Source organism: Salvelinus namaycush, chromosome 13, assembly GCF_016432855.1.
Source record: "Salvelinus namaycush isolate Seneca chromosome 13, SaNama_1.0, whole genome shotgun sequence".
NCBI classification, from domain to species: Eukaryota; Metazoa; Chordata; class Actinopteri; order Salmoniformes; family Salmonidae; genus Salvelinus; species Salvelinus namaycush.
The window spans coordinates 25,924,571-25,940,873 of NC_052319.1; the positions used below are offsets into that span (position 1 = coordinate 25,924,571).

Genomic DNA, 16,303 nt, shown 5'->3' on the forward strand with positions numbered 1-16,303 from the left:
GTTCTCATGTAGTGTGACAGTTGAACTAAGCTCATGAGGCATTTATAAGTTATATTCTTCAAGAATCAATGGATGTAGCAACTACAGATTGCCCCTTTTTAAGTCTATCAAAAGTGTGTAAGTTTGAGCATGTGTCCATTAGACATATGGATTTTTTTGTTTGTTAGCATGAATTAGATTGAGCAATAAAAGCCCCACTTTTATTCCATAGGCTGGAATCCGCACTATGCAGCTGTTGCAGGGATGCATATTTCACTGGCTGTCCACTGGTTTCAAAAACAATGATTGATAGGCAGCTTGAACTTGGTGAATTCAAACATTATTATTAAAATTAGATATGTGAACAGCCATCCACAACAACCACAATTCCTAAGGCACAAATTGCTAAATGAGAGAGCAGCAGTGTGATTCACATCAATGCGCTATGTAGATATCAATGACAAGTGATATCCGTATTGCCATAGACTACACCACTGCTGTCATCCTTACCTCTAAGCGTTTATTCAAGTTGGATAATCTTTGGATGCCGACAGCAGTCCCACCATTGGAAGACGTGTTGGACTGTAGCCTACAAAAGCCTATTCCTGCTCTTTTCCCGCGATCCAACTACACATTTGGGGTGTCATCATAGTGGTCTCTGATTTATGGTCAGACTCACTAAGGTGCAACAAATGTGCCTATTTTCAATGCTGATTTGAATGTCATTGAGCAAACATCCTTTCTGAATTTAAAAGTAATCCTCGGAAGTAATCATCTAGTTTTTCAAAAGTATCTGTAATCTGATTACAATATTTTAACTGGTAACGTTACAGATTACAGTTACGTTACTCCTCAACCCTGACTGTACATGTGTAATGATAATCCATCACAAATAATAGTTACTTATCATCAAGTTACTATACTGTGAAATGTACATCCGTCTAATATCTTTCTCTCCTTCCAGGACCATGTCTGTGAGCTATTGAACACTATCGATGCTTGCCAAGTCTTCTTTGATATTGTAAGTTATAAGGCACATTGATCTGTACATAGCATGTAATTACAGGATGCTTTCTCAAATGTTTTCTCAAAGATTAGATTTCACACACTGCCTTCAGAAAGTAGAATTAGTCCTTTTGGAAGTATTTCTTGGTAAGCCATTCTCATGATTTTTGTCATTGTTTAGCACCCCTCCTTTCCTTTGTTTGCTGAAGCCCACCTGAACTCTTGCCTTCAGAAAGTATTCATACCCCTTGACCTATTCCACATTTTGTTGTGTTACAGCCTGGATTCAAAATTGAGTATAATTCTCACCAATCTACACACAATACCCCATAATGACAAAGGGAAAACGTGTTTTTAGAAAATGTATTGAAAATAAAATACAGAAATTTAAGTATTCACACCCCTAAGTCAAAACTTTGCAGAAGCACCTTTGGCCGTGATTACATCTTTGTCTTTCTGTGTAAGTCTCTAAGAGCTTTCCACACTTGGATTGTGCAACATTTGCCCATTATTCTTTTCAAAATTCTTCAAGCTCTGTCAAATTGATTGCTGATCAGTGCTAGACAACTATTTTCAGGTCTTGATATAGATTTTCAAGTAGATTTAAGTCAAAACTGTAACTCGTCCACTCAGGAACATTCACTGTTTTCTTGGTAAGCAACTCCAGTGTAGATTTGGCCTTGTGTTTTAGGTTATTGTTTTGCTGAAAGGTGAATTAATCTCCCAGTGTCTGATGGAAAGCAGACTGAACCAGGTTTTTCTCTAGGATTTTGCCTGTGCTTAGCTCCATTCCGTTTCTTTTTTATCCCGAAAAACTCCCCAGTCCTTAACGATTACAGGCATACCCATAACATCATGCAGCCACCACAATGCTTGAAAATATGTAGAGTGGAACTCCGTAATGTGTTATTTTGGATTTGCTCCAAACATAACAGTTTGTGTTCTGGACAAAAAGTTAATTGTTTTGCCAAATTCTTTCAGTAATACTTTAGTGCCTTGTTGCAAACAGGATGCATGTTTTGAAATATTTGCATTCTGTACAGGAATCTTTCTTTTTTCTCTGTCAATTAGCTAGTATTGTGGAGTAACTATAATGTTATTGATCCATTGTCAGTTTTTTTCCTATCACAGCCATTAAACTCTGTAACTGTTTTAAAGCCACCATTGGCCTCGTGGTGAAATCCCTGAGCGGTTTCCTTCCTCTCTGGCAACTGAGTTAGGAAGGATGCCTGTATCTTTATAGTGACTGGGTGTATTGATACACAATCCAAAGTGTAATTAATAACTTCACCATGCTCTAAGGGATATTCAATGTCTGCTTTTTTTTTTTTTTACCCATCAACCAATAGGTGCCCTTCTTTGCGAGGCATTGGAAAACCTACCTGGTCTTTCTGGTTGAATCTGTGTTTGAAATTCACTGCTCGACTGAGGGACTTTACAGATAATTGAATGTGTAGGGCACAGAGATGAGGTAGTCATGTTAAACACTATAATTGCACACAGAGTCCATGCAACTTATTATGTGACTTTTTTTAAGCACATTTTTACTCCTGAACTTTAGGCTTGCCATAACAAAGAGGTTGAATACTTATTGACTCAAATATTTCTAAAAACTTAATTCTCCTTTGACATTATGGGCTATTGTGTGTAGGCCAGTGACAAACATATCTGCATTTAATACATTTTTAATTCAGGTGTAACACAACAAAATGTGGAAAAAGTCCAGGGGTGTGAATACTTTCTGAAGGCAATGTAGATGAAATGTTTTTAGATTCAGATTTAATAGTTTGGATGTAGATTCTATTTTTGTTCCCATATCTCTTTTTACAGACTGTAAACTTTGACCTGACCAAGAACTACCTTGACTTAGTAGTGACCTACACTAACCTAATGATGCTATTGTCTCGGATTGAAGAGAGGAAAGCTATCATTGGCCTCTACAACTATGCCCATGAAATGACACATGGATCAAGGTATGTAGGGTGGTGTCTCTTCCTGTCTATGTCCTTTCTCTGGCTCATCTCTGAAATGTTCAATCTCCATTAGCACCATCCCTGTAAAATAATATTAAGGTCATACTTTAACACAATGTTAACGTACTGTTATACCAATTGACAGTGGCCGTATATTAAAATCACATAGTAATATATGAAAAATGCGTTCTTAAAACATTGTATGGTAGTTACAGACCTAGCTTAGATACACCTGAGAACTACCAATGTCAACAACATCTTTATTTGTATTTATTTTTTTATTTAGTGATCGAGAGTACCCGAGGCTGGGACAGATGATTGTTGACTACGAGAACCCACTGAAAAAGATGATGGAGGAGTTTGTTCCCCATGGGAAGGTGAATATAAAGTGTCACCTGTTTCTCAACATGTTATGTTCTTTTCCTGAGCACTGACAATGAAAATACATATTTTGGTTACAATTTATAATATAACTTTTGGTTACACTTTACAATAACTTTGATGCTTAAGCAATGATTATGTATGCATATATTGCTTATACAGTTTTATAAATGTATAAATGGTTGATTAATGCTTGTTCATGAAAGTTATTATTAACTGTCATAAACCAATATATCTCTCTCGCTCCTCCCTCCCCTGTAGTCGTTGTCAGATGCCCTACTCTCCCTCCAGATGGTGTACCCCAGGAGAAACCTGTCTGCTGACCAGTGGAGGAATGCACAGCTACTCAGTCTCATCAGTGCCCCCAGCACCATGCTCAACCCAGCCCAGTCAGACACAGTGAGAATCCAATATATAACATATTCCACTTAGTTTTGATCCAAAGGGACGTGTACAGTACAGTGGGTGTGTACAGTAATGTGATCCCCGCAGGAGTTGAACCCATGACTATGGTGTTGCTAGTGCCATACTTGAGTCACACAGGACCATCAATATACATCTCTCAAATCACACCATTTTCTGCTCACAGGCATGTGCATTTACCTATGATTCTGATTTGTTCTAGATGCCCTGTGAATACTTGTCCCTGGACGCCATGGAGAAGTGGATAGTTTGTAAGTGTTTGTTTTTATTTAACCTTTATTTAACTAGGCAAGTCAGTTAAGAACAAATTCTTATTTACAATGACACCTACCCCGACCAAACCCGGACGAGGCTGGGCCAATTGTGCGCCGCCCTATGGGACTCCCAATCACGGCCGGATGTGATGCAGCCTGGATGTGTGCATAGAGTGGAGTCTGATCTAATTGATTTAATAGGTTTATACCATTGGAGGGAAGGGGGAGCGTGATTGTTTTTTAATTGTAGTTCATTGTTCAGGTACAGGCTTATTATTAAAAACATGCATGAAATGTGAAGTCATACAACACTTAAAAATATATAAATCAGTCTAAATATTCTCATTCCGCGCAAATACTGTTCAAAATCATATTTCTGTGCCTCTAACTTTCTATCTGTCTCTAACTTTTGATTGTCAGTTGGCTTCATCTTATGTCACGGGGTCCTAAACAGTGATCAGGCAGCTCTGAGCCTGTGGAAGCTGGCTCTTCAGAGCAGCACCTGCCTCTGTCTCTTCAGAGACGAGGTGTTCCACATCCATAAGGCTACTGAGGACCTGTTCATCAACATCCGCGGGTGAGGGACACTAACTTTCTGAGCTAGTTTCCTGAAGCCAGATTAAGCCTAATCCTGGACTGAAAAGCATGCTCAATGGGTACAGTTTGAGCATATTCCCAGACATCTGTTAAGTGTGTGTGTGAGTAAGTATGTTAACTATTCTCCCTTTTCATTTCATAGCTACAACAAGCGTGTGAATGACATCAAAGAGTGCAAAGAACAAGCTCTGTCACATGCGTAAGTGCCTCATAAATGCATCTTATTGCACCAAGATGTTTTAAATGGTATTTGTCACAGTATCCTCTCATTATGAAATTGTTGCCGATTGTTTTTGTTTTGTTACAGAGGTTTGATGCACAGAGAAAGACGCAAGTTCCTGAGATCTGCCCTGAAGGAGCTGGCCACAGTCCTATCTGACCAGCCAGGGTTACTGGGGCCTAAGGTACTGCACTAGTGCTCTATTTTGGTATTTTTACACTTTTATTTAGACAGTATGGAAATCAGATGGGGGTACGGCAGGTGGGAGAAACAGTGGAAGGGTGGACACAGGGATTGAACCCCAGTCTCAAGTGGGAAGATTTGTATGTGTGACTCCTGCTAGGAGTGTTGCCACTTAATGACGGCTCTTCACCTACCCTGCTGCGCGACTGCTCTCTAGTTGTGTTAACATGATAATGTTACATCAGACTAACACCACTGCTCTCTAGTTGTGTTAACATGATAATGTTACATCAGACTAACACCACTGCTCTCTAGTTGTGTTAACATGATAATGTTACATCAGACTAACACCACTGCTCTCTAGTTGTGTTAACACGCACAATTGGCATAGCGTCGTCCGGGTTAGGGAGGGTTTGGCCGGTAGGGATATCCTTGTCTCAGTATGTAAAAAATTTAATAAAATGTATGCACTCTACTGTAAGTCGCTCTGGATAAGAGCGTCTGCTAAATGACAAAATAAAAAATAAAAATGATAATGTTACATCAGACTAATGTGGCGGACATGAGTCGGGCATGGTTGCTCATAGCCCCGCCTGCGAACTTCAAATCCAGTGTCTGCCCTCGGAGTAAGAAGGAATTTCCTCTTGGTCTAACGGTCTAAGACGTTGGTTGCTCCAGTGGGAGACCTGAGTTTAAATCCCGTGTGTTACACTAACAACACTGCGCTACTGCTCTCTAGTTGTGTTAATATGGTAATGTGAGTTGGACTAACACAATCTAGATTACTGGGCCCTAAGATACCACACTACTGCTCTCTAGTTGTGTTAACATGATAATGTTACATTAGACCAGGGGTCTCCAACAGGTCCACGTATTGAGTAGCACGCCAAACAACTCAGAAAATAGATACAATTTTCACGTGTTCCACTGCAAACTGTCATAAACACATCTCACAAGTATCAGACACCACATCTCCCAGGTACTATCTAATCAATACAACATTAACATTATCCCACCCCTGGTTAGCCCCTATTGGCTTAAAAATCCAAACCTAACACAATATCCACCAATTCATTTCTAGCAATATTGCCCCTGTCTGTCTGTGTGGTGTGCACGTTTGTCTATCACTCTGTGTGTAGCCAGTTGATATGATAACCGTCTTGTGGGTTGACAGAAATACTTTCCATAAAACCTTCTCAATTAAATGTTAACTGCAAAGTAGGCTTACCTGGCAGAGGTATATCATGAGTAAGTATATAATTTGTGTCTATTATTTGTTATTTGCTAACTTTGCAGAACCATCGCTAGACTGCACTCCTCACTCGATAGATTCACAATTAAATGGCCAGATGCGCAATTTTTTTTATTCAGATATGAGTTGAGCATTGACATGGACTCAGAACATCCAATTTGTTGTTCTCTATGAACAATTGTAATTTTGAGAGTGAAAAAAAATAATAATTTAAACCAGGAAAAATAAAACAGAAAACATAATTTGGGAAAATATATAACTGAAAAAAAAAGAAAAAAAAAAAGATTTTATAGCCACCCCCCTTAGAGTTGTTTATTAACCATTATTTTACAAAGTATATTGACAGAAAACGTAGTACACTACTTTCTCTTGTACACTAAGGACCCAGTAAGAGTGGCAGGGAAGAGGAGAAGAGAAGGATGTGCCTATTTGAAAGCTAGAAGAAAAATTGTAGCTCATGACATACACCACAGTTGTCTACTTGTCTTAACACGATAATGTTACATCATAATAACACTAGTGCTCCGCTGCTCTCTAGGGTAGCATGTAGCCTAGTGGTCAGCGCGTTGGGCCAGTAACCAAACGGTTGTTGGTTTGAATACCCGAGCTGACAAGGTAAAAAATCGGTCAATGTGCCCTTAATCCTAATTTGCTCGAGGGCCATGGTACTACTATGGCTGACCCTGTAAAAAAACATATTTCACTGCACCTATCCGGTGTATGTGACAATATAAAATATTTATTTATTTTTTAGTCTTTTTTTGGTTGAGTTGGACTAGCACTATCTGCACTCTAGTTTTGTTAACATGATTATGCTAGTTGGACTAACTGTAAAGTGATCAGAGGATTAGGATTCAAATCCTGAAAGATGTGACTAATTGATGGGTGAAAGTAACTATATAACTTGACTCCTGTCCTCTTCATAGGCCTTGTTCGTGTTCATGGCTCTGTCATTCGCTCGGGATGAGATCATTTGGCTGCTACGACATGCAGACAACATCCAGAAGAAGAGCACAGATGACTTTATTGACAAGTAAGACGCATCCTACTGACTCAACTTGTAACTATGGGATTTCCCTTTACCCCTCAGGAAATGTAGTGGCGCTGTGTTTACCTCCTTGAAAAGTCTGTGTCAAAATGTTTCTTCATGACACGTTTTGCTCTTGCTTGATTTTGTCCATTAGGAGACTGAAAGTGATGTGTCTTAACTTGAATGTTGACATGCACCGTTTTGTGGAACAATATCAAAAGCAGAGAAAGTAAAAAACATTTTTGAGTAAAATGACCCTTTAAGGAATGCCATAGTGTGAAGGAGTATTGAGCATACTAATGAAGTGTAGGTCTATTCTATTCTTTTAGATAACTCTTGCTATTCTATGTCCTCAGGCACATTGCAGAGCTGATCTTCTACATGGAGGAACTGAGGGCCCACGTGAGGAAGTATGGTCCTGTCATGCAGAGATACTACGTCCAGTACCTGTCTGGCTTTGACGCCGTGGTGCTCAACGAGCTAGTACAGGTGAGACTGCTCTCTGGATCGAACATTGGCTTGCCTCCCAAATGGCACCCTATTCCCTATATTGCAATACTTTTGACCATGATTCATAGAGCTCCGGTCAAAAATAGTTCACCTATGTAGGGAATAGGGTGCAATTTCGGATGTACTAATTGGCAATGTTCTCCCTTTGTTTCATAATATCCTAGTATTTATTATATATTATAAACTGGGTGGTTCGAGCGCTGAATGCTGATTGGCTGACAGCCATGGTATATCAGACCGTATACCACGGGTATGACAAAACAGTTATTTTTACTGCTCTAATTACGTAGGTAAACAGTTTATAATAGCAAAAAGGCACCTCGGGGGTTTGTGATATATGGCCAATATACCCCGCGTTGCGTCGTGCTTAAGAACAGCTCTTAGCCGTGGTATTTTGGCCATATACAGTGGGGCAAAAAAGTACTTAGTCAGCCACCAATTGTGCAAGTTCTCCCACTTAAAAAGATGAGAGAGGCCTGTAATTTTCATCATAGGTACACTTCAACTATGACAGACAAAATGAGGGGAAAAAATCCAGAAAATCACATTGTAGGATTTTTAATGAATTTATTTGCAAATTATGGTGGAAAATAAGTATTTGGTCACCTACAAACAAGCAAGATTTCTGGCTCTCACAGACCTGTAACTTCTTCTTTAAGAGGCTCCTCTGTCCTCCACTCGTTACCTGTATTAATGGCACCTGTTTGAACTTGTTATCAGTATAAAAGACACCTGTCCACAAGCTCAAACAGTCACACTCCAAACTCCACTATGGCCAAGACCAAAGAGCTGTCAAAGGACACCAGAAACAAAATTGTAGACCTGCACCAGGCTGGGAAGACTGAATCTGCAATAGGTAAGCAGCTTGGTTTGAGGAAATCAACTGTGGGAGCAATTATTAGGAAATGGAAGACATACAAGACCACTGATAATCTCCCTCGATCTGGGGCTCCACGCAAGATCTCACCCCGTGGGGTCAAAATGATCACAAGAACAGTGAGCAAAAATCCCAGAACCACACGGGGGGACCTAGTGAATGACCTGCAGAGAGCTGGGACCAAAGTAACAAAGCCTACCATCAGTAACACACTACGCCGCCAGGGACTCAAATCCTGCAGTGCCAGACGTGTCCCCCTGCTTAAGCCAGTACATGTCCAGGCCCGTCTGAAGTTTGCTAGAGAGCATTTGGATGATCCAGAAGAAGATTGGGAGAATGTCATATGGTCAGATGAAACCAAAATATAACTTTTTGGTAAAAACTCAACTCGTCGTGTTTGGAGGACAAAGAATGCTGAGTTGCATCCAAAGAACACCATACCTACTGTGAAGCATGGGGGTGGAAACATCATGCTTTGGGGCTGTTTTTCTGCAAAGGGACCAGGACGACTGATCCGTGTAAAGGAAAGAATGAATGGGGCCATGTATCGTGAGATTTTGAGTGAAAACCTCCTTCCATCAGCAAGGGCATTGAAGATGAAACGTGGCTGGGTCTTTCAGCATGACAATGATCCCAAACACACCGCCCGGGCAACGAAGGAGTGGCTTCGTAAGAAGCATTTCAAGGTCCTGGAGTGGCCTAGCCAGTCTCCAGATCTCAACCCCATAGAAAATCTTTGGAGGGAGTTGAAAGTCCGTGTTGCCCAGCAACAGCCCCAAAACATCACTGCTCTAGAGGAGATCTGCATGGAGGAATGGGCCAAAATACCAGCAACAGTGTGTGAAAACCTTGTGAAGACTTACAGAAAACGTTTGACCTCTGTCATTGCCAACAAAGGGTTTATAACAAAGTATTGAGATAAACTTTTGTTATTGACCAAATACTTATTTTCCACCATAATTTGCAAATAAATTCATAAAAAATCCTACAATGTGATTTTCTGGATTTTTTTTTCTTCATTTTGTCTGTCATAGTTGAAGTGTACCTATGATGAAAATTACAGGCCTCTCTCATCTTTTTAAGTGGGAGAACTTGCACAATTGGTGGCTGACTAAATACTTTTTTGCCCCACTGTACCACACCCCCTCGGGCCTTATTGCTTAAGTGTATGACTGATGATGGAGTACTCTGGTATATGGGTCTTTCTATAAAGGGTATAGAGTACCAGTGACAACTGTTTGGACAACTGTTTGGAGCTGTTACAAAGTCATTAATAATAATTTGCCTCTTTTTTTCACTTGAATACATTAAGATATAAAGGGGGAACGTAGATATATTCAATATAATTCATGAGTTGAATCAAAAAATGTTTAAACCCTTTCTCATGCTTGGAGTCTTCACAGATTTGGCCAAAATTGTTTGACATAAAACATTACCTTTCTTTCTTTACATTTATGATACTGCTGTTTGTTGTTATATCATTTACTAAGCATTTAACAACAATGAATTACACATTGAACTTGATCCTGTAAAATTCCTGGATATTGGACTCTTTTTCTGTATGGAGATCTTGGAAGTGCACTGTAACCTCGTAACATTTAGAATCTCCCAATGTTGAGGTGTGAAAACAGTTTTCATGGGCACACATATACAAAATAATGTATGGATTTCAAAATCGAATTCTTATAACAGAAAGAGTAACTTTAACAAGATTAATCAAATAAAAATTGACACTGTCATTAACGGTCATTAACAATAATTCAGCATAATATTTGTTTGATGTGCATTTTTTATGTGTAGCTGTTTAGGTACGTAGGGAATTTAGCGCACAACATCAGCTGATTCAGGAAAGGGTTTTCTGAATGACAGTCAAGTGATAAAGATCGGGTGTGATACTGCAGACGATTGAACAACATCCAAAGTGCGGGAATTAATGTTGATCTGGAGAATTGACAGAACATTTTGGTGTCTGTTGTTACGGCGGTCAAGATAATTAGCCGTGGACAACATTGGCAAGATCAAATCAAATTGTATTGGTCACATATACATATACACATGTGACAGATGTTATCGCCGGGGTGTAGCGAAATGTTGCGGTTGTAGTTCAATTCCTGAGGTAAGATTACTGTCCGTGTACGTTTTGATCGTTTGTTTTCCGAGTTCAAATGGAGCAATCGGGAGGGTGAAAACGGCGTATTTATTCTTTTTTTTTAATAGAAATAGAAGTATTTAATAGAAATACACAGAAGGCTGTTGTATAAAACATTCGATCTTCAATCTAATGGCTAGAATGGCATACGTGACAGAGAGGGAGAAGCATCCAAATCAAATTGTATTGGTAACATACACTTGTTTAGAAGATGTTATTGCGGGTGTAGCGAAATGCTTGTGCTTCTAGTTCCGACAGTGCAGCAATATCTAACAAGTAATATCTAACAATTTCACAACGTATACCCAATACACAGAAATCTAAGTAAGGAATGGAGTTAGAAATATATCAATATATGGAAGAGCAATGTCAGAGTGGCATAGACTAAGATACAGTAGAATAGACATTATTAACCTCACAAGGGTATGTGGGACGCGTCCCACCTTGTCAACAGCCAGTGAAATTGCAGGGCGCCAAATTCAAAACAACAGAAAGTATTTTACACCATTTTAAAGAAACACTTGTTGTAAATCCAGCCACAGTGTCCGATTTCAAAAAGGCTTTACGACGAAAGCACACCAAACGATTATGTTACGTCAGAGCCAAGTCACAGAAAAACACAGCCATTTTTCCAGCCAGAGAGAGGAGTCACAAAAAGCAGAAATAGAGATAAAATTAATCACTAACCTTTGATGATCTTCATCAGAGGACACTCATAAAACTTCATGTTACACAATACATGTATGTTTTGTTCATACTTATATCCAAAAATCTGAGTTTACATTGGCACGTTATGTTCAGTAGTTCCAAAACATCCGGTGATTTTGCAGAGAGCCACATCAATTTACAAAAATACTCATAATAAACATTTCTAAAAGATACAACTGTTATGCATGGAATTTTAGATCTACTTCTCCTTAACTTCTTTGATATAGGGGGCAGCATTTTCACTTTTGGATGAATTGCGTGCCCATAGTGAACTGCCTCCTACTCTGTCCCAGATACTAATATATGCATATTATTATTATTATTGGATATAAAACACTCTGAAATTTCTAAAACTGTTTGAATGATTTCTGTGAGTATATCAGAACTCATATGGCAGGCAAAAACCTGAGAAAAAATCCAAACAGGAAGTGAGAATTCTGAGACTGGTCATTGTTAAACTCATCGCCTATTCAATTCCCTGTAATATATGGATCTGTTTGCACTTCCTACGCCTTCCACTAGATGTCAACAGTCTGTAGAACGCTGAATGAAGCCTATACTGTGATGTGGGACCGGATGGGAGGTGTTTGAGTCAGTGGTCTGGCAGATTGCCAGTTCTTGGTCACGCGCATTCCTCATGATATCGCCATGCGTTCCATTACTTATAGAGACTGAAAAGAATTCTCCGGTTGGAACTTTATTGGATATAAATGATAACAACATCCTGAAGATTGATTCTCTACTAAGTTTGACCAGTTTATTCGACTTGTAATATAACTTTTTGAAGTTCTCGTCCGTTTGCCTGCATCTGTGAGAGCGTTTGGACACGTGTACTACACATACTAGCAAAAGTAGCTAATTGGACATAAGTAATGGACATTATCGAACAAAACAATGATTTATTGTGGAACTAGGATTCCTGGTAGTGCATTCTGATGAACATTATCAAAGGTAAGGGAATATTTATGATGTAATTTCGTATTTCTGTTGACTCCAACATGGCGGAGAAATTATGTTAAATCTGAGCGCCGTCTCAGATTATTGCATGGTGTGCTTTTTACGTAAAGTTTTTTTTAAATCTGACACCGTGGTTGCATTAAGAACAAGTGTATCTTTTTAATTCTGTGTAAAACATGTATCTTTCATCAAAGTTTATGATGAATATTTCTGTTATTTGACGTGGCTCTCTGCAATTACTCCGGATATTTTGGAGGCATTTCTGAACATGGCGCCAATGTAAACCGAGATTTGTGGATATAAATATGCACATTATCGAACAAAACATAAATGTATTGTGTAACATGATGTCCTATGAGTGTCATCTGATGAAGATCATCAAAGGTTAGTGATACATTTTATCTCTATTTCTGCTTTTTGTGACTACTATCTTTTGCTGGGGAAATGGCTGTGTTTTTCTGTGGCTATGTACTGAGCTAACATAATTGTTTGGTGTGCTTTCCCCGTAAATCCTTTTTGAAATCAGACATGTTGGCTGGATTCACAACATGTGTAGCTTTAATTTGGTGTCTTTCATGTGTGATTTCATGAAAGATTGATTTTTATAGTAAGCTATTTGAATTTGGCGCGCTACATTTTTTCTGGATTTTGGCCAAGTGGGACGCTACCGTCCCACCTATCCCAGAGAAGTTAATGCAACCGCTGTGTCAGATTTCAAAAACACTTTACGGAAAAAGCACACCATGCAATAATCTGAGTACAGCGCTCAGAGACCAAAACAACCCAAACAAATATATACAAATATATCCGCCATGTTGTGTAGTCAACAGAAGTCAGAAATAGCATTATAAATGTTCACTTACCTTTGATGATCTTCATCAGAATGCACTCCCAGGAATCCCAGTTCCACAATAAATGTTTGTTTTGTTCGATAATGTCCATCATTTATGTCCAAATACCTCTTCTTTGTTCGCGCGTTTAGCCCAGTAATCAAAATTCACGAGGCGAGATCACTAGGTGCAGACAAAAAGTCAAAAAGTTCCGTTACAGTCCTAAACATGTCAAACGATGTATAGAATCAATCTTTAGGATGTTTTAACATAAATCTTCAATAATGTTCCAACCGGAGAATTCCTTTGTCTGTAGAATTGCAATGGAATGCAAGCTAACTATCACGTGAGCGTGCGTGGTCAGCTCATGCCTCTCTGGCAGACCTCTGATTCAATCCCCTCTCATTCGCCCCGTCTTCACAGTAGAATTCTCAAACAAGGTTATAAAGACTGTTGACATCTAGTGGAATCCTTAGGACGTGCAATATGACCCCATAGACACTGTGTATTCGATAGGCAAGGAGTTGAAAAACTACAAACCTCAGATTTCCCACTTCCAGGTTGGATTTTTTCTCAGGTTTTTGCCTGCCATATGAGTTCTGTTATACTCACAGACATCATTCAAACAGTTTTAGAAACTTCAGAGTGTTTTCTATCCAAATCTACTAATTATATCCATATTCTAGCTTTTATGACTGAGTAGCAGGCAGTTTAAGTTGGGCACGCTTTTCATCCAAAATTCCCAATGCTGCCCCCTACCCTAGTGAAGTTAAAGTGACTAGTGTTCCATTTATTAAAGTGGCCAATGATCTCAAGTCTGTGTATATAGGCCGCAGCCTCTCTGTGCTAGTGATGGCCATCCATTTATACGGGTAAGAGAGTCTAGCTAGCTACATTTTCAGATATTACACGTTTCTAACTTTGTCAAAGTAATTTCAAGTTAGTGTACTGTTAGCTAGCTAGCTAACGTTACGTGTATGATCTGTGTAGTAATATTTGTATCTCAGAGCCATTTGCATTGCTAGTTATAGCCTAATGTTAGCTAGCTAACATTGAACCGGGTTGCTACCTGCAGATTCATGCAGGGTAGTAACGTATGAGTTGGTATTATGGTTCATTGTTTAGCTTGCTAGCTACATGCCTTAACAAAAGACTCTATGCAAGTTACTATTTAAATAGAATGTTTATGATGACACTGCGACACCTATCGATAGATGTAGCAGGTAAGCATCTAGAGAGCAGAATAACTGATGAATTTACGAACGCTCAACACCCGTTGAATATGGCCGGTGTCACTAAACGTTGGATAAAAAGTCAAATAAATGTTTTGCCAGCTGCACAGTTGCAGTCACCAACGCTCTGGATAACATAAAATCAGCCTAACCAGCTCTGCTAGGGCGTGTAAAATGGTCAGAGTGAGCTGTTCTCTCATTTATGCCTGGAAGTAGCTAGCAAGCTAGCCAATGTTAGCCAGTTAGCATTACTTTCAAAGCAGAATTACTTTACCATTGTTCCTCAACTGTAGTCTATGAAATACTATTTTATAGCTCTGAGTCTCTACTTTTATCCAATGTTAAAAAACACAATTTCCAATGTTGCTACATAAGACCGAAACGAATCACAAATTTGCACAAATTTCTAAAAAACAGTTTTTGCTTTGTCATTATGCGGTATTATGTGTAGATTGCTGAGGGGGGAAAAAATATTGAATCAATTTTAGAATAAGGCTGTAACGTAACAAAATGTGAAAAAGTCACGGGGTCTGAATACTTTCCGAAGGCACTGTATTTCTGCGTAATTTTCATTAAATAAAAACACAGAGTGATTTATTAGTTATACCGTGATGATTTAAAAATACAATTACAAAGACTGCATGTGGGCTTTAATAGCTTTCAAATACTTGATTCCTACGTCCTTAGGAGAATCTCAATTGCATTTCCTTGATTTGTCGCATCCTCTCCTCGTCTCCTTCTTAAAACCCATTGGATGAGAATGTCAGAGGTCCTTCCACTGTCACCTTCTTATCCAAAGGGTTTTGAGAAGGAGGTGAGGAGGCAGGACTTGAGTGATCAAGGAAATGCAATTGAGATTCTGCCGTTGTTTCCCCCATTCCTCACCTCCCTCTTAAAGCACATTGGGGGAGAGGAGTGAAGGTTCCTCCCCTCAGGCTACAATGCACTTTCAAGGAGAGGCAAGGATTGGAGGAAATATGGACAGAGGAAGCAAGAATTTGACGGCTAGTTTTTAGACACAGACTCTCTCACTCACACACACACACACACACACACACACACACACACACACACACACACACACACACACACACACACACACACACACACACACACACACACACACACACACACACACACACACAAGGCTTGAAGAGTTTACTGATTATAATGATTTCATTATTGGTTATTATTATTGTCAATGATTTTGTTGACAAAACCCATTGTATTAAATTATTATATCACCTATTAAAACATATAGAAATGCTGTTGTTTCTTTTTTTTCATTCTCCAGGAATGTTTAGCATGGCTATAAATGATAGCGAAATTGACTTGAGCACAAAAAATGCCTGGCGACTAGGCATGACAAAGAAACATGTGGTGTCCATGTTTCTTGGAACATTTTGAATGACATGTACAGTAGATGGTTTGTTGTTGCTAGGTAGAGATACTGTGTGGTCTCATTGTGCCTACCTAGACTTTTATCCCTCTAACTACACATATGAAGCTACCTAATCATATTTATTTAGAGATGTTGACCCTGATGTCACACATTGGCCCATTTATTTATAAAGACCCATATGCAGGTTGATATTTTGAAGGGAAAAAGCAGAGCTGACCACTAGATGGAGACCAAGTATTTTGTTGATGTGATTCTTTGCTTGGCCACATCTCGCTCTCTGATATGCAATGTAAAACTCTTGTATTTGCTCAGTTGATCCCCTCACAGCATTCTACTGTAAA

At 39.1% G+C, this 16,303-nt stretch overlaps 1 protein-coding gene across 3 annotated transcripts in view; it reads left to right on the forward strand.

The window, feature by feature from the left end:
* LOC120058366 (nck-associated protein 1-like) overlaps positions 1-16,303 on the forward strand; it is a 71,298-nt gene that overhangs the window by 23,731 nt on the left and 31,264 nt on the right. For all 3 annotated transcript variants that reach the window (XR_005478001.1, XM_039006981.1, XM_039006982.1), the window contains exons 4-13: positions 944-1,000; positions 2,815-2,957; positions 3,244-3,334; positions 3,600-3,737; positions 3,964-4,012; positions 4,436-4,592; positions 4,755-4,811; positions 4,920-5,016; positions 7,194-7,300; positions 7,654-7,786. Coding sequence is in view for 2 of the 3 variants with exons in the window: in XM_039006981.1 (XP_038862909.1) it covers positions 944-1,000; positions 2,815-2,957; positions 3,244-3,334; positions 3,600-3,737; positions 3,964-4,012; positions 4,436-4,592; positions 4,755-4,811; positions 4,920-5,016; positions 7,194-7,300; positions 7,654-7,786 (1,029 nt within the window). In the remaining variant the exon portion in view is untranslated. The remainder of the gene's footprint in view (positions 1-943; positions 1,001-2,814; positions 2,958-3,243; positions 3,335-3,599; positions 3,738-3,963; positions 4,013-4,435; positions 4,593-4,754; positions 4,812-4,919; positions 5,017-7,193; positions 7,301-7,653; positions 7,787-16,303) is intronic.